At 42.5% G+C, this 23389-nt stretch overlaps 2 protein-coding genes across 2 annotated transcripts; one reads left to right on the top strand and one right to left on the bottom strand.

Annotated features, from left to right (window-relative positions):
- Positions 1 to 13020: 13020 nt before the first annotated feature.
- slc25a1a (solute carrier family 25 member 1a) lies at positions 13021 to 15767 on the top strand (the record flags this gene model as incomplete). The annotated part of the gene is made up of 9 exons (XM_079171212.1): positions 13021 to 13267; positions 13740 to 13847; positions 13986 to 14085; positions 14573 to 14711; positions 14801 to 14885; positions 15058 to 15162; positions 15298 to 15413; positions 15491 to 15564; positions 15653 to 15767. 9 exons carry the CDS (start codon positions 13021 to 13023, stop codon positions 15765 to 15767), a joined length of 1089 nt encoding a protein of 362 aa, XP_079027338.1.
- A 2697-nt stretch (positions 15768 to 18464) lies between these two features.
- On the bottom strand, positions 18465 to 22676 carry nle1 (notchless homolog 1). The gene is made up of 13 exons (XM_079171501.1): positions 22621 to 22676; positions 21965 to 22116; positions 21603 to 21823; positions 21350 to 21429; positions 21159 to 21235; positions 20965 to 21062; positions 20409 to 20601; positions 20153 to 20288; positions 20022 to 20068; positions 19730 to 19932; positions 19447 to 19606; positions 19282 to 19352; positions 18465 to 19184 (listed from the first exon to the last, which is right to left on the bottom strand). Exons 2-13 carry the CDS (start codon positions 22100 to 22102, stop codon positions 19172 to 19174), a joined length of 1437 nt encoding a protein of 478 aa, XP_079027627.1. The 5' UTR covers positions 22103 to 22116; positions 22621 to 22676; the 3' UTR covers positions 18465 to 19171.
- Positions 22677 to 23389: the final 713 nt, after the last annotated feature.

Raw genomic sequence — 23389 nt, 5'->3', positions numbered from 1 at the left:
ATAATTATGTTCAGCAACGCAACATATGCTGCTGTATTGTTGGTATGGAAACGCAAAGGATTAGTTTGACATTGCAGAGTTGGAGAATATCAACACCACTCTCATATATGTAACTAGTGTCAGCGGACAATTCTTCAACATCTAGATTCTCCCGTTAATTCTGTAACAGGGGAACGCCGTGGTTCACAGGTCTTGGGGCGATTACCTGCATGTAAGAAAGAAAGTTGTCCATAAGCCCACTGTGGCTGCAAAGGAAGCTATGCTAAGCCTAATACATTGCCTCAAGTGATGTCTTGAGTCAGAGTCAGTTGAGTCTTTTTGACTTTTTGTTTGAAAATGAAAAAAAAAAAGATTAACACAACTTGCCCAAAATCTGAAGTAGGCTACCACACTAATGTGTCTTCTAGGCCTGCTGTTGTGTTTATATCATGCATAACTACGGTTGGTGAAGTCAAATAGCTTCAGGCATTAAGCAAAAGTCACTACAATGAGAAAAAACACTAGTACATTTTCTTCAACTCATGGTGTTCAGGGCGTTCCTGCTAAAACAGGCGCATAGAGCGAAAAAAATACGAGGTGCTCAGCAAAGCAAAAACGGTGTGCAAAATGCTTCACTCTCATTAAAATAAAATTACTAAAAACGCCACCCCAGGCCCAATATCATGTCAGATTTGGTCTCCACAAACTACCGAGGGAAATATCTGACTCTAAAGCTGTTAAATCAGAATCAGCTTTATTGGCCATGTATGCAAACGCATACAAGAACTTTGACTCGTTTTTTTACATTGCTCTCAACGTACATACACAAAAATTACAAATAAAACAAGGACAACAAAGTAGAGGTAAGCATAACATTTAACGACTATGTACAATATAAATATATATCCAAAGGTATATATATTTATATGAACATAAATCTATACAACAACAATGACAATGGAACTGAGGTGATAGTGCAATATGACTGAGGGGGGCTCTTCCTGAAGTCCACCGTCATCTCCACAGTTTTGAGCTTGTTCAGCTCCAGGTTGTTCTGACCACACCAGAGGACCAGCTGTTCAACCTCCCCTCTGTACGCAGACTCATCACCGTCCCCGATGAGGCCGATGACCGTTGTGTCGTCTGCGAACTTCAGGTGAGGGTGAACCAAAACAGGTAGTCTGCAGAACAACCCAATAACACCGGAGACGACAGTTTGCACAACTCCACTACTTCAGATCCTTATAATTTGTAATTCTTTAAATCAAATCCGATCCAACTCATTTTTACGCACCTATGTACTGAGAAATATTTCATTTCACATTCACTGACGCCGACAGGTCACCTGTCAACCAATCACTGTGGCCATCGGTAGTGAGTAGTGGCTAAATTGATTCAGAAGCACGATGTCTTCCATAGCAACAGGGATCAACCCCACTGCATCTCTGCTGTCCTAGATGATTTCTGTCATCTAGCAACCAGACACCGATGAGAGTCTTTGGGACTGAGCAGTCGTGACTGAGTGTGGGACTTTTGAGTCACTACATAATAACAGTAGACTACAGAGTAAAAATGAACTCTTTTTCATTTGGGCATTTTTAAACAGTATAAAACATCATTAAACTTGTGTAAAGCTGTTCTTTGTTGTAAGGCCAGTCGTTAGTTATTTCAATACCATTAACTTATGAACCTGATAAAGGCTGCTAATCTTCTCGATGATTGTTGCATATGTTCCCAGTTGTTTTACACTCAAAATGTAAAGGGTCGATGATTCAGTGATTATAATGTGCTACACGTAGTCCTACATGAAGCACATTATAATCACTGAATTTGACAGTACATCCTGTCATGGTTGGAAGGCCCAATATAGAAAACAGGAACTGAACCCAAATGCAGACAGTAGAGGAGGCAGCAGAATGATTTTAATGATTTAAGAAGCGGCTTACAGAGTCCAAATGAAGCAGGTACGTAACAGGAAAATCCAAAGACCGGAAACAAGGAAAAACAAACAGGTAAACACTGGGAAAACTCCACACTAGGAACACTTAACAAAGAACAAGGGAATTGGGCGAGTGTAATTACTGAATGACTGATTAGGGAAGTTAGAACAGGTGAGCAGGAGCACTAAACGAGGGACAGGTGAAGCTAATCAGGGCCGGGCAGACAATCAAAACTGGCAGGAAAACACACACAAGGCAGCAAGGCGAGTGATCTGAAACAAGAGAAGAGGTGAGTAACAAAATAAAAACAGGAAGCACTAAACATGAATATTATTGATTTATGAAAGAAAAACAGGGAGAAATATAACACACCCATTAGCTTGCATTACAATAACAGCTGATAAATGATACACAACCGCCCTGAATAAAGTCTGTTTGATACGTAATATGATGTTTGAGTGAATTCAGTTATAAAGTCTCCCTGAAGACGTGGCTGAGCAGATCCGCTCTTATAATACACGTGGTCCCTGCAGATGATGTTCACACCCTGTTGCTTATGAAAAGTCTTGTTGAGATGCTGCTATATACATTCCCACATTCATATTGTGACATACAACACAACTGACATTTAAAAAAAATCCAGCACAATGGGATAATTGTGTGTCAAGCTTTAGATCACATCACGTCCTCATAGTAATCAATTATAGTTGCCTGGTGGGTGCGCTATAATTAAATTGGAATTTGAATTTTTCAAAAGCCTCCAACTCTCACAGGCACAAGATTTGGTATACATCCAGCTCCTGGCACGAAAGAGTCTGACAGCAAAGCAATTCATCAGTAATGGCCCCAAGAAGCCCATGCATTTACAGATGCAGATCCACAGGAAAAAATGTCCGCCATTAGTAGTGTGAATATTGAATTTGTACAGCTATAAGACCTTCGAAATCTGATTAAATAATGGTAATGAATTTCTAAAGCAGGGGGACTTTGGCTCAACCTATAACTCTAAATGCCAGTGTGCATATAAAGTATAGTTAGTTTACACAGTAATACAGAACGTTTACACACTGAAAGTGCGACATGGCTTAAACCCCCTCCTTCATCTTTTCTTATTCCCTCTGCACGTGTCGTCGACTCTTTTGGGTTGTGTGGCATAATTAAGCTATTCTGGCCACAAATTTCTCAAAAGAAAGATATTTTGAGATGATTCAGGTGAAAGTGAGATTATATTAAAACAAAAACTATAACACTGTCCTTGCCATCATACCTTTCTTGGTTGGTTTTAACATCACTGTGCCTTTGTTTCCATCAATTTGCCCGTGTTTGCCATATGTTGATGTGATTTGACCTGATTCTGCAAAGTTTTGGACTGCTTCAGTCTAAACCATTCCTTTTTGACCTCGTCGGAGCTCTGTTGCCTCACATTGCTTTGAAAAACACACGTCAAAGTGCTGATTTCCACCCCTCCATTGTAACTGAGAAATGCTGCTAAATGGAATCTAACCTGGAACTTGACCCAGCTTTGTGCCCGTGTGTGTAAGACCACCAAGGCATGCCAGGATTCCGTTGCTGACCCAGTGAACTTTAGTCCAATATAAATTGACATTTTTCATCAGTAATTACTGAAAATATGTACATTGAAAAATGAGATCACAAGCATTTTGTTGTGATTGGCGATGATCTTTTGTTGCATGTATCATTTCTGTCTCTTGAAGTATGAAATTTGATTCTTCCGCTCTAAATTCAGGTTTAGTCACAGTTTACAGTTTGATTGAATTGTTTAACGTGTACTGTACATTATTGAGATTTAACAATAACATCTTTTTTTGAATGTTTAGGTCAGTTTTGTAGGATTTGAGAATATAAAAGCAAGTCAAGACATGAACATTTAAAGTATCCAGCAAAAATGAAAAATGGCAAACACTTAGAAATCAATACCTCTGGGCCGAAAAGCTTTAGTTCTACTAAGTCTCACAAAATGACTTGAAATGTTATAAAACAAGAAACACCTCAGAGAATATCACACATTCATGCATTCTGTATATTAAACTGAGTGGTTGAGCAAGTACGTTGCTGAAACATGAATAGATGATTATAAAATATCTTCTTTCGACATGAAAGCTGCTCAGACCCATTCCTCAAATGAAATCTGAACCTTGCCATCGCGTCCCTCTCCTCTCCATGTTTGCTAAATTTGTTGTTGTTCATTGTTGAACTACCATTGTTGGACATAATCTTTGTTACATAATATGCTTCATCAACCAGGCTTTCACCAGCCATTAGGACAACAGATGCAGCGCTGCAAAAAGGCCTCTCCCTTGAATACGCACCCTTTGTTTATGATCCCTGCAACCCTTGTCATTTTGCTCTTTCCTTTCATCTCGTCTTCCCCATCCTTTATGCCGCTCTCTACCCTCATTCCCATCGTCTCCCCTTTTTCCTTCAATTATCCATGCCCCCCATTCCTCCTTAATGCTCCCTAACACCCAATCTTCCACTCCTTTTCTTCTGTATCCTCTCTCCATTTCTTGTTTTGTATGCAAGCCCGAAGGGAGAGAAATGGGTGAAAAGCACTCTCTCTGCACCACTGTCACAAAAGACTGGTGAGTCATCGCCACTTATGTTCCTGTCTCCCTCCTCCCACAAAAAAACACACATATACAGGAAAAGCACTCAAATTACTCCTTACCTGCCGTGCATTTACAGGAAGACATGACAGACAGACACGCCAGTGCCACGAATGCACACAACACATGCACACACACGCACACGCACACGCACACGCACACGCACACGCACACGCACACGCACACGCACACATTCACACACACATTCCACAGCTCTTTAAAACGACCCTGAAATTAAAACCCAAGTCACAAAATGTAGTTGTTAATTGTGGTTGAAAATGGCATTCATTCATGTGTGCTGCCTATCATATCTTACAGGATTATGCGGAGTTTGCACAGTGGAAACTCATGTCAATGTAGAATGAAATAGAGAGCATGTTCATGCAAGAGATGCTCCTGGACATTCGGGGAGACAAAATGAAATAACTGGTGGACAAAATGGACAAAAGAGAGAGGGAAAGAGGGAAAGAGGGAAAGACAGAAATTCCCTGGGGTAGTGTTGTGGTTTTTGGTTTTGTTTGTCCGTCTATGGTTTATGAGCCACAAAGCAAATGCTCTTCCTCCATCTGCTGGAGGAATGTGTCACTTACAATGCTGTCATGTTGCTGCTGTGTGCACAAGATGGCAGTCCTGGATGAACACAATGCAACTTACAGAATGACACATACTGAGCTGCAATTGGGAAAGATAAATTGACATATTTTTATTTTGTAGTTATTTTGTATCTATATCTGTGTGGCTGTCTAACTCCAGAGCGATCCCACCTAGCTAGATAGGTAATGTAAGAAGTAGCACTACGAACAAAACAATGTAAAAATACTCCTTTAGACCTATACAAAGTAAAAGTACACATTTGGCATCAGAATGGTCCATTTCAAATGACAGGAACCATTTAAATGTAGTTCTAACTACTTTATAGGGGACTTTAATCCACAACAATACATCATATTTTATCATTCTGTGTTTTCTAAAACTTAATCTGCAAAGTAGCTATGGCTCGTATATACATGAGGTCATGTAAGAAATAGCCTAATATTTCCTTCTGAAAGGTTGTGGAGTAGAAGTATAAAGTAGACTGTACTCTAAGTTTTAATGTACCACTATGGATCATTTTCATTATCGTAATCTGATGATTATTTGCTCAATCAATTTATTGTTTGGTCAGTAAAATGTCCCAAATTAGTGAAAATGTTACTGAAGGCCAAGTTGACGTCCTAATTTTTCTTCTTCTATTTAACAGTCCCAAGATGTCTGTCACTACAAAGAAAAGCAGAAAATCCTCTCTGTGGAGAAGCATGAACTGGGGAACTTTTAGAGATATAGCTTAAGAAATGCCATAAACAAATCAACTCTTAAAATAGTTATGTTATTTTTTACTGTTTGTCGACTAATCTTTTCAGCTGTAAACCATTGAATGATTAGAAAATATACAACAAAGATACGAAAAGAAAATGCATGGAAAGACAAAGATGTTCATTGATTAACTTGAAGTGACATTTTGAGTGTGAAAAGAAACACAATTTACTGTGATGTTGTAAATAACATCAATAAGTAAGTCTCTGTATCAACATCTGTATATTCTAAGTGTAAGGATGCGATGCCATGGAGTTGTCAGACATTTTCTAGGTGTTGAATTTGCAGAATTTGTATTTAGCGTTGGTCTTAACAGGCTTGTTTATGTCAAAACAGACTCCACCGCAGAGACATCGGGGTCCTCACGTGATTACTCTTTACAGAAACCTGCTTGTGAGCTATTCAGACACATCAAATATTGAAAGCCTGGAGTTTCCGTTTCACACACAGAGAGGGAGGGGAGACGACAGAGGCAGACAGACAAGGGGACAAACGGGGGCAGAGGAATAGCGAAAGAAAAGTCAAAGAACGGTGGGATTAAGAGGAAATAAGACATCAGGCACCCTGGGAGGGAGACACATGAGCAGGGATGGAGGGAGAGAGGGAGGAACAGGGAGAGAGTACCCAGAGGTAAGACAAGGAGAGTGTGCATGTTTATGCCTAATCAGGTGCTCGCCTTGAGTGTAACAGTAGAAGCTGCGCCAGTGTAATCAGCTGCAGATTGATTGGCTGATAACCTTCTGGTCAGGCAGTTAGGAGGACATGTTCTTTTTAATTCGGCTGCTTCTCTCTCAAACCTCAGTGGGACGACTCCCACCCAGGCTCACACACTGACTCAGAGCTGCACCGAGGAGAGCGACGAGCACCGAAACCTGCAGGAACCAGAGGAGGACGACCAGGCCGAGATTGGAGCCTGTAACGGAGAGGTAGAGCCAAGTCAGGTCAGATTTGACAGGAAACATCCACACTACACCAGCGTTCATGATATATATACTGTACATTTACACCATCACCGTCAGAGTTCCTTTAACTCAAAGAAAATAAGTAACAGGGGGAATTAAAACTAGATCAATTTAAAGATGTTTGTGCCTTTGGTCGGTGTGCTTGATGAAGGTCGGGGAGGATCTATGTATCAGTGATGAAGAGACCTTCCCACAGGAGACACCGATAGCCACAAACACACAGGATGTAGCCGACTGCCTCCCATTGTCCCCCATGCCAACAGAGGACGAGTTAACCCCCCCTTCAGTGTCACCTCATCCCTCCAACACACAAAGTAAGTCTCACACAGTATATTGTGTCTGTGACCAGCACATGCTCATGTGAGGTTAAGAAAACAGTGGTGTACTCTTGTCTTTGTGTTCTCACAGATCGCCCTTCTGAACCCTGCTGGTATTGCCTGAGGTCTCTCGACTCAGAGTATCGTCCAGAAACTCCTGAACAGGTTTCAACATTTCTGACTAAACACATTATTTCACTGAGAGCTCGTCTCGCAGCGACGTATGCAGGCAGTTGGCTCAAACTTCTCGCATAAGACATGTCACACAATCTTGTCAAAAACAAAATCAAACTGTCCGCTCGCTTAGCAGAGAAAAGTGGAGCCAACTCACGACCGGTGTCGTACACAAGCAATGGGCTAGAAAGTGTCGTAAAACACAACTTCATTCAAAGTCAAAAAACAAGCAGCGATGTATGCAAGCAATCGACTCGACACCGTCGAAAACAATAAAGGTGAACCGCAGAGCAGCAGCTGAGAGATGCGCAGAAATGTGTGTACTGGTAGCTCTGTTGGCTGTTTGCCAAACACACTGCAAACTGTTATCCACCCACTGTGGGCACAGAGTAGTGGATGGGGGGTCGGAGATGCGTTAAGATGTGTTATCACTAGCGGCCCCCTAAGAGCAGTGAGTGAGGAGTCAGCAGACAGTCAATGGCAGCATAAAACAGGCGATAAAAGGTGTTTTGAGAAAGTATGAGTCACCGTAACCATGAGGGGTCCTTGAGCATGCAGCCATAACTGGACACTCAAGGTATAAAGCAGTTTGCTGCAGCAGAATGCAAAATTAGCTGTGGAAGACACAGAGGTGCACACTTATTCACTCACAGACTCATTCACGGACGCACACACCTGACGGATTGCATGATTCTCTTAGTGGAGATAATAAAAAGCAGCCTGATCTGAAAGGGAAGCCATACCTTCTTTAAGGAAATACATCTTTTTTTCTGTGGCCTGTTGAGATCAGAGGAAATGCTGTTTGCGTGGTAATACAACTAAAACATCCATTCATATTTATTTATAGCAACAAAAGAAATAGGGTTATCACTATTGTTTAGTACATAGTTCTGTAGGATGTGTATCAACTGCAGTTAAAATGCTTTAAAAGTACAATATGTTCTAAAACACAAAGGCCCAGTGAGACAGTAAAATGAACAAAGTTTATAACATAAAGTGTGTATGGAGTAAATTATTCATAACTTAGACATGCTGAAATGTTATGCACAACTTTATACATAAATCCATCAAAGGCTATTATTCCATTAGTAAGACACAAAGTTATGGCTTTTGATGCAATACTAAAGTCAACTATTTATTCAGCTGTTTAATAATTTAAAGAAGTCAACATCTCCAAGAAGAGGAACCTGACTCTTTAAACTATGAAGCAGAGTATCATGACTCAAATTCATGATGACATAGAGAAACACTTTCAGGAGCTGTTCCATTGAGAGTAATGAGTCTGCTTAATATATCCAATGCAGTTTTCTCACGCCGTTATGAGTATGAATCCCAGTAAAATCAGCATTGTTCATTCATGCAGTGTCTGCGGAGCAGCTCCAGGATTTTGTCATCACAACACTCTGCCTCATTGCTGTTAAAGACTCAAATTCACATCTTAAAACTGAGCTGACAAATATGTTGTGGAATCCTATTTGTGCTGCGTTGCAGGAAGACTCGGCTCCTTTGTCACCGACGCCCTCTAGCGGCCAGAGAGTGAGCTACCAGACAGACCCTCGACCTCACTTTGGCGTGGCTTGTTCCTCCCACTCCACATGTCGCCCGCTGTGGGGCAGCGAGGGGCCCTGCTGGGGGCAAAGGAACCAGGACGTGCCTGATCAGACACACACCTGCCCTCACTGTCATCTGGCGCTGCCCCCTGACACACTGCGTTGGCATGAGGTTGGCACAGAAACATGTAAACACACACAGGCTTAAATAAGGACACACAAGCTCACAGTTTCCAATAAACATTCCACAGCTTATGTCACCCTACAGAGAGCCTCTGTTTTCTTTCTCTCTGCACAGGCAAAGTGTCTACTGTTTGAAGGGGTGAGGGACCCAACGGAATAAATGGAGTCAACAGCAAAACTGTTGTTTGTGCTTTCAAAAAAATGATACTGTCCACTCTCGGTATTAATGCGCTCAGAAGTTTACCTTATTTAATTTTGAGTTCATGTTTAATTTATGTGATATTTTTAATGATATGTTATTACAAATAAAGGCATGTGAACAAAGTAAGTCCGTTTTTTTAAATATGAAATTGAATACTCTTTCTCTCTATTGCAAGTGAAGGATGGCCTGTCTTTGACATATAGTTAACAATCATTTCACACATTTTCTTTAAGACTTAAAACTAAGCTGCAAGTGTTTTATATATTAATTATGAGCCATTAAAAATATCATATTAAGGGTTGCTGGGTTGAGAACATTCCCTTTGACAGGCGTTCATTCTTTCTTTTAGGTAAAATGCAGCTATAAATGTTGGTAAACCAATAAAATATCCATAATGTTTGCAGTTATAAATCTAAATGAGTGTGTTATAAGCAGCCCTTCATCTCAATAGAGCCCCTCTTCAACTGGATGATGAATAATAATAAAATAAAAGTATTCTACTTATTATTCACCATCCCTATTTCTGACTATGTAGCTATGAATGTATAAAGAGACGTTTGTATATCATGCATATATGGAGGATGTTTTATTTAGGTAAGCCATATTTCCATTACAAATACTGCATTTAAATCATTATGTCCTACAAGTTGTAAAATGTACTAATAGCTGAATCCAGAACTATTTTTCTCAGCATAATGAATGTGCATGACATCTAGTCTATGGTCATATATCCGGTCCTGCTGGCTTCTTGCTAGCTGTATGCGGCTGTAATAATGGATATATTGCTTCTTATATACAGTCTATGATATATTGGCTGAAATTCCTGACTTTTATTATCCCATAATACACCCATGGGCTGTATGCTGTGAAGTCTGTAAATATGGGACAGTAGAAGATATCATTTTGTTTTATGGATACTTTTTAGGCAAATGTTTTTCTGGCATGGAAAAGTGTCTCAGTGGCAGCTGTGGTTCAGCGGGTAGAGGTTCTAAGAATGCTTAGGATGGGTTAAATGTAGAGGTCAAATTTCATGTATGTTCCTGTATATGCTTATTTTATCAACCAAAGATAATGTACCAACAGATATGCCACTGCCATTGGAGCTTCACGACAGGGACAGTGGTATTCAAAGAAATAAGTCAGAAAAATCAGCTGAGGACACAAAATGTGATGTGTCTCTGATTCCTGATTCTTCGACCTTATAGCTGCTTTACGCCCTGGCTTATTCTCAGAGGCGCTTCTATCCCAAGTGTTATATCTCCTGTTTGAACTTGAAGGCGTTGTTTTCTGGTGACGTGCAAGTCCATCGTAATTCCAAAGTGCCCCGCATCCTGCGCTACCAGCTAGGCCTCACCAACCTGAGCCTGAGTTAAATCTTTCTGTCAGATGAGCTGCTTACGGCACTCCAGCACAGACAGACAGGGATGGAGAGATGTCAACCCCTTTAAAATATTTCCACTGCACTGTGCGTTGAATGAGCCCCATGAACAGGTAAGCAAGAAATAAATAGATTAGGATTACTTGCTGAGTTGCCAAGTTAGATAGAGGTCCAGTGGACTACCCCCAATGACAACAGCTTACTTACATGGCTGAAGTATGATGGCCCCGAAGGCTATCTTTGAAAAATCATTGATGACGCACACAAGCGAAATGTTCCTCTTAGTGTGGGGTGCTGTGAGATTAGTGTCTCCTGGGTGTGAGCACATGCTGAAACAGCAGAAAGTGAAGAAATAAATAACATACCACTGGTGAAAATGAAACCCCCTCAGGTTTCCTTTGTTGATTTCTGTCTCTGCTTCATATTCTCCGTTAAGGTGGTTTGTGGTGACTCATGGACAACTTTGGCATCGCGCTGCCCAGGCCTGAAAGTCGAGCTTACAGTGTACAAAATCATCAACACTGACCTGCTCGCAAGGATACTGCAGCCTGAGATTCCTCTGACAGAATACACCATGGCAGCTTTCTACTCCCCCTATGAATAGTGCTAAGCCTCGTCTCTGTTGCATGCCGGTGCAGCCGTAGTCTGCAGGTCAGGGTGCTGAGCAGGCAGCAGCATAGAGTGCAAAGTGTAAAGAGGTGGTGTTAAACTGAAAGTTCAACCAGAAACACATTATGTGTATATCAGTTCAGGCCATTTCGGTGTGATTTGCTGACTTTTGGAATTAAAAAGTTATTAGTTCTCCATAAATGTCATGTGGGTGGGAGCGCAGGGCAACAGGGGAAGGAACCAAACATGGCACACAGGGACGGGTCAATGATTTATTACCAAAGTGAACATATATATATATATATATATATATATATATATATATATATATATATGAGCTGGATATCAGACTGACACAAAAGAGCTTACTCAACAAGATCAGAAAGGCCAGCTGGAGGAAATATCGTCTTCTTACCTGCATCTCCCTCCTGAACTCAAAATGTATGATCACACATGCACAAGAGCTAGTAGACAAGTGGTCACTAAGACATATAACGAACGTGACATGGAATGTATCTGTTTTTAAAAATAAATCAACCAAATGAACAATAATTGGTCATTGTAATTTGGAGTGTTTACACTGACTGGCTCTCTCTGTGTCTGTGTATATTTTTCTCAGAGGGTTAGGGCTTGTGGGTGGAAACACTGACCTAGTTTCATTGTAAAGGGTGATCGGGGGAGGCAGTGTCTGTGTGTGTGTGTGTGTGCTGGCATGGCGAGGGCACTATTTAAGGGAACAAGGATTAAGAGGCAGCAGCAATATACCAAACTCTTGATTGCATGGGGCACGATACACTATACTATTGTATGGTTTTATCTGTGATGAGGGAGGGATATTTACATTATGTTTATATGTAAATATTTATAGTGATATTTCTGTACATATACAGTATTTCTGTATTCATGAATAGATTGAAATATATCCCATATTACTCACCCATTAACGGGATCACACACACACACACACACACACACACACACACACACACACACACACACACACACACACACACACACACACCCACACACACACACATATGCATCTATATACATTTTGCTGAACCTCTGTTTCCCACTCCTACACTCAGCAATCGAAACCTATGTTGTTCTCCTCCGTTTGCTTTTGTCCCCTTTGTTTTTTTGTCCCTGTCTGACTTTGTATGCTTTTCTACAGATTAACCTAAAACCTGTCATAATGTAGATTAGTCCCAAATTGTCAATTCTGTCTCAGAATTGGCCTTGCAACAATACGGCTGATTAAAAACATTAGAGGGCGTTTTGATCCATTTTCAACCATGAAATGCAGATTTAAGTTTGGTAAGAAATGCCAATATTACCCCCAGCATTGATGGGTTTCATAAACGTCTTTATGTAATTTAGTTAACAGCTTAAAATTACGATTACAAATAAATATTTTAACACTACTATAAATAATATAATACTGGTTGATTGCTGTTTGCTGTTGTGGTTCATCATAGTATTTGACAGTGAGGGTCATACTATAAATTAGCCTGGGCACATCAGTAAAACAGCATCCTCCATATTATTGGTCGCCAAAAGCCACCCATAGTCACGTGACTGAGTAATGGCATTAGGCAGCATGGTGAGCCAATGGTCTGCCCCATCACCTGATTTCTATTTGAATATTGATGCTCCTCTAGCGGCCACCGTCCTGTGTTGTTATTGTCTGACATTGGACCATCGCTACTTGTGGGATATTTCTACAACCAAGCCAGACGACCGAAAATGTCCCCGTTGCTGAAGCCGTTTACGGTGCACGAAGACCCGTGCGAGAGCTGCGGTGTCCGGAGAGGACGCCCGCGCTCAGCTCTCCATCAGCAGCCTTCATCGCAGCGTCTGTCCGCCGCTGTGGCCGCCACGGGGCTGGGCTCTCTGCCGGCCCACCACAAGTCGTACGCGGCGAGGAGAAACCTCGCGGCTGCTGCGGTCGGTGGGAGGAAAATCACGCATCCCGGAAAAGCCATCCTTGCAGGTTGATTTCTCAAACCAAATATTTGTTCAGCCCGCAGATTTTACCCCTCGTAGTCGACTATTGCTTCTTCTGCACAGCACAGCCTAATCTTTATCTGTCGCCCATTAAAGCTATCCATGCAGAACTGGGTCAAAACGCACCCAGCCAGCAGTGATGCTACAGCTGCATGATGTAGTTGCATGTCCGTGTCTGTATTAAGTCCTTTGCATTAATCTAAAAGCATCCATAAAGACTCTAAAAGGTGTATGCTGCGTGTTGAATAGAAGCAAATACACATTATGTAGCCCTCAGCTCGTATTTCCAACTCAGTGCAGGCACTACTGTGTAATTACACCACATTTTATTAAAACACAAAGTCAGGGATGATGTAGCATCAGCGCCACTCTGCAATCAATCCATCTAATTTAAAAAGAAAACAGAATTCTGCACAACAAATCGTCACAGCAGTGTTTGTCTCCTTTTCCTCACTCAGGTGGGATCGCAGGTGGCATAGAGATCTGCATCACCTTCCCCACAGAGTATGTCAAGACCCAGCTGCAGCTAGACGAGAGAGCCAACCCGCCGAGATACAGAGGAATCGGTAGGTCACTGGGACAAGTACGACTGCTGCCTGTGTGTGCCAATCTTCTGCTGGGTTTCTCACTCATGGATGCTCTGTGTGTGTGTGTGTGTGTGTGTGTGTGTGTGTGTGTGTGTGTGTGTGTGTGTGTGTGTGCAGGTGACTGTGTGAAGTTGACTGTGCAAGATCACGGACTGAGAGGGTTGTATCGAGGTCTCAGCTCCTTGCTCTATGGATCGATACCCAAGTCTGCAGTGAGGTGAAGTTGCACACGTGATATATATATAGTAGCTTTTTATAACAGATTTTATGTAAATAAAATGCTAAATAAACAGAAAGGGGCTTCAAGGCTCCCTGCATCCTTTTGGTTTATAGCGTCACAGATCAGCAGGGTTGTTGACTTGACATTAATTTAACAGTTGACTGATGTCAAAGCAGTGACACAGCATTTCTTGGTACTTAAGTGAGATTTGTAGGGCTGCAACTGATGATTATTTTCACAATCGACTCATTATTGAAACCATGACCATGGAGCCATCAATTGTTGTACTTAAAAAATGTGATCAACTAACCAATTAATCAAATGTACCACTGCATGTCACAAACTTACTTCAGTGGTTTACTGATACTATCATTGAGTCAATTAACACACTATTGATTACAGTGGAATCCATCACACAAATGTTCCCCTATGTTTAGTTCGTCCCTTGTTATTCTTGAATGTATCACCTTCCCACCGTTCACAGGTTTGGCACGTTTGACATGCTCAGCAACCCGATGCGAGACGCCACAGGCCGTCTCGACAACACAAGCAGCCTCTTGTGTGGTTTAGGAGCCGGCATAGCGGAGGCCATCGTGGTCGTCTGCCCCATGGAGACGCTTAAGGTTGGTGGAGCTGGATGCCGTTACGCATTTCTTTGACATTGATCTGAATAAACACTGATTAAGGGTCGTCCCCCCCCCCTGTCCTCCAGGTGAAGATGATCCATGACCAGTGTTCCCTCAGACCTCGCTACAGAGGCTTCTTTCACGGAGTCAGTGAGATTATCAGAGAACAGGGTAAGAGAGCAACATCTCTCACACACACACACACACACAGTTTGGAGCATTTCTTACTCCTTTTGTTGTGCTGTCACTTTGACCCTGCTTCTTTTTGACTGTCTACTGGCAACGACAACTGAGTCTGTAACTACCAGTATTCATACGTGTGGTTCTGCTTTGACTCATTTAGGTGTGAGAGGGACGTATCAAGGTCTGACAGCGACCGTGCTAAAACAAGGAACCAATCAGGCCATCCGATTCTACGTGATGAACGCGCTGCGCAATTGGTACAAAGGTGAGAAACAGAATCTGACTACCCTGTTTTTAACCACACCTAGTCATTTCTCTGTCCGACGGAGTGATGCATTCTCCTGCTATTTTCTTCCACTCTCCATGAATCCAACTTTTTTTTGGGATTTGGCCTCTTAAGGTGACGACCCCATGCGGGTGATGCACCCGATCGTGACGGCGATGTTTGGAGCAACGGCGGGAGCTGCCAGTGTTTTTGGAAATACACCTCTGGATGTGGTGAAGACCAGGATGCAGGTAGGGAGCACACCCTGCGGTGACTTTTATCACTGCAGTCACCGGGTGCCATTTCTAACTCGCTCTGTTTTCCGCAGGGTTTGGAGGCCCACCGCTACAAAAACACAGTGGATTGTGCCTTTCAGATCTTGAAGCAGGAAGGCCCACAGGCGTGAGTAACCCTGTAACCTGATGCATGCTGGGAAACAGTTTTCACCCACTGTAGACAAACCGTCCAACCTCACCTCTCTTGTCCCCAGGTTCTACAAAGGAACAGTTCCCAGGCTCGGCCGCGTGTGCTTGGACGTGGCCATAGTCTTCGTCATCTATGAGGAGGTAGTCAAACTACTCAACAACGTGTGGAAGACCCAGTAGACCGGCCAGAGGTCCAGAGGGAAGCACAGACCAGTGCCTCATGCTACGCACAACTGAACTCCCGTCTTGTAGTTCTTACTAGCGCTCTGCAATGCCCCGAGCAGACGACCCTTCACCATGACCAGTTTCCACTCTTGTCACATAAAACAAACGCAGGGCACGTCCTAAAAACAGCGGTAACAGGAAGGGAAGGAGAGCAGCTGCTTGCCCCTTTTACATTTCTCCGCTCTCTTTCTCTCTCGTGGTCAGACTTAGGAATCAAGAGAGAGCATTTTATTTTGAAGAACAGGATAAGGCAAAGTCAAATGAAGTAATGAAATGCTCAAACGTGTAGACTCAAGTTTCTTGAATCTTAACACCAGAAACATTGGTGTATGTGGAGAAGAAACAAACACCAAAGTTAGAGGGGGGGACTTTACTAGGTTAAAAAGAGAGATTAACGTATGTCTGATGATTTAGCTTTCTATGACTGTTATGGTACAATGTAGAGTGAACACTTTGTACTGAAACCATAAACGTGTCTTTTGATTCACTGAGTACTTACTACACTGAGCGAAGGACAGAGACGCTACTGGACCTAGAGCTGTCCTCTCTCTTAGTGTACTTAACGATTAGTGGATTTAACTGACTGATCTGTAAAAGTGAGTGTCTCCACAAAGAACAATGCAAAAAGCACCTCTGTTAATCTTGTGTTTTAACAGAGATGTGCTCGCAAATTCAAGTCATTCAGCATGAAAAAAAAGCATAAAAAACGATTAATGGACGAAATAAATCTTAGTCGGCAAAGACCAAAACAACCAATTAGTCCAATAATCGACTAAGAAGGGGCATCCCCACTGAGCTCGCTGCAGTACTTTAACATGTCTGTGCAGGACTTCGACACAGCGCTGTGCTGTCATTGCTTACCCAACTGTGGTGTCGTCGCACTGAAACATCGGCGGTATGTCTTCGCTGTGTCTTGGTGCTGAACTTCAGACACGGTTCACTGTGCATTTCACGGCCCGCTGCAGACAAACTGCTGTGTATGGCTGCATTGATCTTCATGTGGCGTCCGTACCCATTACACGCCGAGAGCGGCTCGAGGGGCTTGTCGGGGGCAACACAAACTGATCTGGAGTCTGCACCTCTCTTACACATTGTAGGAAACAAATCCATTATGTAGCAGTCATGCAGTCTTAAGAGGATATGAGCGTCAATAACGTACTTTAGTGAGCTCATTGCTGCATTTTCAACGTCAGGTTGTCAGTAGGTGGTTGAGTTCGCTGCGGTTGCGTGAGGAAGCTTTATTTGGGAATATTTGGCCTGTAATGCTTTGTTCAGACCCTCAAGTCAGGTTGCTATTTCCAAGCCGGCGCTGGTGTACATCCTGAAATATGAACGTGAATTCACTTGTACTCGAGATGACGACATGTCCGACTACGTAAGCCATACGACTTCAGTGCACTTTCCCTGTGCTTATTGATTCACTCGTCCTAAAGTGTCCTCGTGTCAGATATTAAAGTCACTTTAACATCTTTTGTTTACCTCAAGCTAAGCTGCTTTACAAGCCTTTTGTACGCTAACTGATGAAATAGTTCATTAGCCATCTTGGAACGCACTCATTCTTGTCTTGGTGTTTACATGTGTCGAACGACAACAAGGGCCCGATCACATAAGTGACTAGTACTTAAGCAAGGTTTTGGCTTTGACTGACATAGTTGCACCACACAAGCCTTGCACAGAAGCCTTTTGCTCATCTTTGCCAAACGTAGAATCCCCAATGTAACATCGCTGATAGGAGCCAATGTTTATTACATTACACATTTACATTTTTACTGTGTAGAATCTTTGCTTATACCTCGCTGCTTTTCATAAACAGGCCAAAAAGCGTGTGTGCGTTTGTTGGGCAGAGAGAAGGACTTGTGTGAAATGACTTGGTACGAGATCAGAACACAATGTGGTTTAAAACATCGAGTATGATTTACAAGATCAGATGTGGAAACCCTCTGAAAAAAACTAATTTAGACAGAACATGATTCACTGGTTTCAATAAACTTGATTGATAAACCCGATCTGTGTGACTCTGGAAATGTGTGTTAAGACATCCTATGAATACAATGTAATGTAGATACTGTAGTAAATGGACGAGCAGACTGCTTTATTATAGGGGACTACTTTTAGTTCTACCATGTTTTTTCATAATGCTTTACTGAAGTGGACTGGAGAGAGTGGGAGAGGCAGAGTTTTATCTCCTCCTTCACACTGACTGAATAGTTCAGTTTCCGTAAATTTAGGCTCCAGTAAATGTGCAGTAACATACAATTGCTTTACAAATAAATGACGTCAGTCGACACTTTAGAGTGACCGGAGAAAACTCAAAAGACTTACGATACCTTTATGTATCTGTACTGTATGCAGTAGTTCAATGATGAAAAAGCCTGTTCAAAACTGACCAACATTAAGATTTGTTTATTGTCTTGTAGATTTTATGAATAGAAATCTGTTATGAAAATAATTGGAAGTGGACTAAATGCAATACAGCCGCGGTATAGAGCTCTGAAGATGTAGAGTTAACATGAACAATGGGTTGACTTGTTGGTCCCCCCCCCACCACCACCCAAGGCATTGGCAAACACTTGTAAGATCAAGCAGGTCACGTAAAATGATGCAAAAACAACTTCCCTGGTTTTGGTAAAAGTTTGTTGTGTAAATATTTATTTGTATCAATGAATAAATGATTTTTTTCCCTCAGTGGGATGGAGGATCAGAGAGTGACACAGAAAGGAGCAGAATGAGGCTTTGCTGACCAGAGATTAAAGGCTGAAGGTGCAGGGAGAGTGTGGTCGGCATTACCATCACAGAGGACAGTATTAAATGCTCCCACCTGCTGCTCCACCTGTCCCCTGCAGTATAGAGTTCATCTAGTAAGATTAAACCGTTGTCTTAATCTGTCAATGTATGCATCTCATTATATTCTGCATTCAGAAATGAATTAGTTGTGTGGGCGTGGCACTATAACAAGGCTTTAAACTTTAAGAGCTTTACATGTCAGGGCCCCCCGGATGTGCACAAAACAATATGTACATGAATGGAAACCCTTTCAATCTGAGATGCCAACACTGACATACATTGTAAAATGTAGCTTGTACTGGCAACGACCTCATTGGATGGAAGTTCTGATGATTAAGAACTCTCCCGTTTAACACTTTTACAGTGTTAATATTCCCACATAAGTTTGAAACCTGGAGAGGGCGTCTGCATCATAACTCGGTTAAGAGCTCCTTGACACAATGCCATTTTTGACAGACAGTGTAATGAAGCCAAATACAGCCTAGCCTCCTTTGCTCCAGCTGTCACGCTTCTTGATCGCAGAAGATGCGAGATCCTCGGCCAAAGTCAGGAAGGAAGGGGGACCGGAGGAGTGACTATCTTCTCCATCTGGAATTGTAACACAAGGACAAAGGGTTACGTGTGAGGAAACATTGGTATTTAACTAAATGACAAAAGAAAGATGGTTTCTCCGAATCTCACTCACATTCTGAGACATTTGTCTTTCCCGCCACTGACCACTCTTTGTCCATCGGGACTCCAGTCCACTGAGTAAACCTACACACCCAAGAAAAGAGGCAATTAGACAAAAAACTAAAATCACCATCAATACAAAACTATTTGGAAGCAGCACCTTCCCTCCCCCCCTTACCTCATCAGCGTGGCCAGGCAGGTCCATGTTCAGCTTCCCCGTCTTGACGTCCCAGACTTTAAGTGTGCTGTCGCTGCTGCCACTGACCAGCAGCCTGCTGTCTGCCGACCACGCCACTTGATACACGGATGCCACGTGGCCCCGCAGGGAGATGAGGTACCTTTGGGAAAGTGGACAAGCAGGCAGATACATAAATACTCACACAAATCTAACGCCCCACAGCACCATCGCCTGCACAACAGCAGCATTACACAGGTTCATTCAGGATAAGGGATTTTCTTACTTCCCGGTGCGTCCGTCCCAGATTTTAATGGACTTGTCGAATGAGGCAGAGGCGAGGAGCCTGGTGTCTGGGGAGAAGAGCACCTCGTTGACCAGAGCGCTGTGTCCGGTCATCCTGGCCAGAGGCTTCTTGTCTTCAGCAGGGTTCCACATGAACAAGGTGAAATCGTCGGAGCCAGACACCAAGCGCTCTGGAGCCGGACCCTGCAGCACGACAACAAGAGTCAGGGTACTGACACACCGAGAGACAAGCAGACTTGAACACATCAGCACAGGCAACAATCGGTACTTACCCTAACGTTATTATATCTCTGCAAAGCTTTCTCCTTCAGCTCTTCCACTGGGGGAGAGAAAAAGGCTTGTTACATGAAAACATCCAAGCCAGAAAAAGCCTCTTCTTCAAAGAAGGTCAAATGATCCTTACATGATCCAGTGAGGTCCTGGGGGTTGATAGTGGCGTTTGCAGGTTCAAAAGCTCCAGTGCGCAGGACGTAGTCTGTGCTGAGGGCCAGGGTGTTCACCCAGTGGGCGTGACCCTGCAGAGTCCTGCACTGGACACCCTGTACCCACAAACAAGAGGTAAACACACATTAAGACTGGCTTTGAGACACAGATGTCTCTTCCACTCATTCTGTCTGGCAATCAATATTTAAAGAAGTGTCACACACACACGCACTTACATCTTTGGCTCTCCAGACTTTCACCGTTCTGTCCTGGGAGGACGTGTAAAGAAGTCCATCTCCTCCCCACTTGACACAGGTGACTGACTGAGTGTGTCCAGTCAGGATCTTCTCACAGCGTCCTAGCACCGTGTCCCAGACACGTATCGAGCCGTCTTTAGAGCTACTGGCTAAGTACCGACACTCTGCGTTACTGCAGGGAGAGGGAGAGGAAGATCAGAGGATGCAATCTTTTTTTGACTTTTTTTACAAGTCAAAATCAGGGATTAAAGGTTATGCGATACTGGACGTGCCTTAATCATTAAGTCCAGTAGGCTACCGCCCCATATCAGATCCTTTTTTTGTGAAAGATTATGTTCCAAGATTTCTATTTTTTCAGAACCAAACTCTAGGTTAACTCTCAAACTCTATGCTATTGTGCATGCTGGCTCACTGTCACTGGAAGAGGACTTAGCCATCGTTAAGGTCATTAGCAACACCTGTGCTTTAGGTCAGCAGTAAAATAGGCAGCGGTTTACAGAACCCGTTCAGAGAAAGTGATGAACCGAGCGCTCACAGGTGGAGAGGTTCCCAGCTGAGCCAAGTGATCCACTTGCTGTGTCCGGTCAAAGTCTTCCCCATCTGTGCACCCGTCACCGGATCCCACAGACAGATCTACAGAAACAATGCCACAAAAAATAAATAAATACAGCGTACAGGAGATACATCTTGAATATAAAAAGGCATATTCTATGCGTGTTGGAAGCTCACCTGACTGTTCTTGCACCCTGAAGCCAGCTTCTTTCCATCGGGTGACCAGGCGATGCTCAGTACCCAATGTGTGTGTCCTTCAATAAAGCAGATTACAGCTCATTGGTGTGTAACAATCATGCATGAATCATTGGTATGTAGACGCATAGCCGTTCACGCTGCCTTGTAGAAGTTGTTATTTATTTTTATACCTCTGGCAGTGTGGTGGGGCGTCTCAGTAGTCAAGTCCCAAAAACGTACTGTGGTATCACCTGAGCCGCTGGCCAGATATCTGAAACAAACGGGGACAATTGAATTAACAGAATGTCTAAATCTACCACTTGGTGTGTTCACAATGTAATTTGTAATTTCATCCTCTCTAATTGTTGTTATATCAGTGGGACTATCAGATAAATCAGAGTACAAAGAAGCATGACAAGCAGGCAGCTGTTTGGAGTTACTCACTTGCCAGTCGGGCTGAAAGCGGTCGAGATGACAGCTTCGGTGTGTCCCTGTAGTGTGCTGGTACAGCGGGCCACAGCTCGGACCCTGAACACAGCCTGAGGCTGGTAAACCACTGGCACAACTTGCTCCGTCTCGATCCCGAGAGCCCGCACACACAATCCCAGACTGGACACCACCTCAGCCTCGCCACGCACAAAAAATGCCAGTGGCACTGGCTCATCCTACAGGGAATAACAGCAATAAAAACACGAGATAGTCACTGGGTTTTAAATGTCAGCTTTAATTATTTAATACGTCTAAAAAAAATAATTAAAACTCAATTAGTTAAGACTAAATGCTCCATCTCTGTTATGAAGGATTACCTTTTCAAGCAGTGCATTGCAGACGAGCTGTAGTTTGTCTGGGGTGATGTCTAAAGGCACGTCGAAAGGTGAGCCCAGAACCTCCCCTTCTTCATTCTGAAACTGGATCAACAGACGCTCCACGTCCTCACTCGTCATCCTCAGATTTGGATCTAAAAAAAAAACCATGAAGTTCACTTTACATATACGTATATTACACTTGTTTAAGTACATGCTGTAAACAGCAGGAGCTCGAGGAGTTGTCAAATATCAATTGTGTCATGAAGGCAACATTATAGCCACAGCTAACGGACGTAAACCAACGTTTCCTGGCGTGATCTCATTACGTTAACTCTTTAACGTTACTTTAGAAAATAGGACAAAGAGCAACACATTGTATGGCCGTGTTTAACAATGTTATTTAGGTTTAAAACCAAATCGTACCACCTGAATTTAACTATTTAGCGCTTTACTTTTAGCTAGCCGATGTCAACCATCTATGATGTCAACCAGTAACCCCGAAGCTAACCCCGCTAGCTTGCTGTTAGCTAACATTTTGGACACCTCGTTCCTTTTAGCAGCGATCGCAGGGCAGTAAGATAACCGCCATGTGTTAACACAACTGTGTCTAGTTTTATATGACATCGAATTGGCACATACATGTGCTAAAACTGTACCTGAAGCGAGATAGCGATGTGTTCAAACTCCCCACGTGTGAATCAGCGAAGAGCCTTGACAGGAGAGATACTCCAAGAAGTCGTAGTTGTAATGTCACCGAGCGGACTCGCGCAATGATTCATGGGAGAAAGATGGAGGGAAGAACCGTTGTTGGCCGTACTACTTAACTCGTTTTTACTTTTTTAAAAGATATTTCTGTAAGTTTTGCTCGATGTCAACTTTCAAGTACCTCAAGAGAAACCAAAACACGTTTCCACAACTTCTCCTCACACCACAACATTAAATTAGTGTTATTAGTGTTTAATTATAGCAGTGGATAATGATGATTCTAATAGTAATATTGATACAAAATAACGATATTAATAACAATGATGATCGTTATGACAATAATAACAATATTACTAATGTAACACTAATGGTAACATTAATTAACATTATTATTAAAACACATGACCCATATATCTTAAATACTTTTGAATACAATCAACCTCTACAATGAGTATATCTAGATTCAAGCTCCCCCAAATCAGAGTTGTTGGTTGTAAGATGTGTTGTAGAGTAGTATCATTAACATTGTATATGAAAATAGGTTGCATTATTTTCATACAATCACAAATTTATTTCTTCAAATGCCAATGAACTCTCACAGTCAGCTTTTCATTTTCAGTTTTAATTAGACCTGAAACATTTTTGGGGGGTTAATACATCAAGAGGAAAACTGAACTGTTTGCTTTTTAAAAGAAGTCACTGAGATCACAGATGAACTTG

This window comes from Pholis gunnellus (genome assembly GCF_910591455.1).
Source record: "Pholis gunnellus genome assembly, chromosome: 13".
In the NCBI taxonomy this organism is placed as follows: Eukaryota; Metazoa; Chordata; class Actinopteri; order Perciformes; family Pholidae; genus Pholis; species Pholis gunnellus.
The sequence above is the reverse complement of the archived record's forward strand: the minus strand, read 5'-3'. Positions and strand labels throughout refer to the sequence as shown.

Bases quoted from the DNA above. Each gene is read 5' to 3' on its own strand.
- nle1 (XM_079171501.1), bottom strand. From the start codon at position 22,102: ATGACGAGTGAGGACGTGGAGCGTCTGTTGATCCAGTTTCAGAATGAA. The intron at 21,063-21,158 runs GTGAGCTTCCAA...TTGTTTCTGTAG, and splicing joins CAGGGTGCAAGAACAGTCAG to ATCTGTCTGTGGGATCCGGT. The intron at 20,069-20,152 runs GTAAGGATCATT...TCTCTCCCCCAG, and splicing joins CCAGGACCTCACTGGATCAT to TGGAAGAGCTGAAGGAGAAA.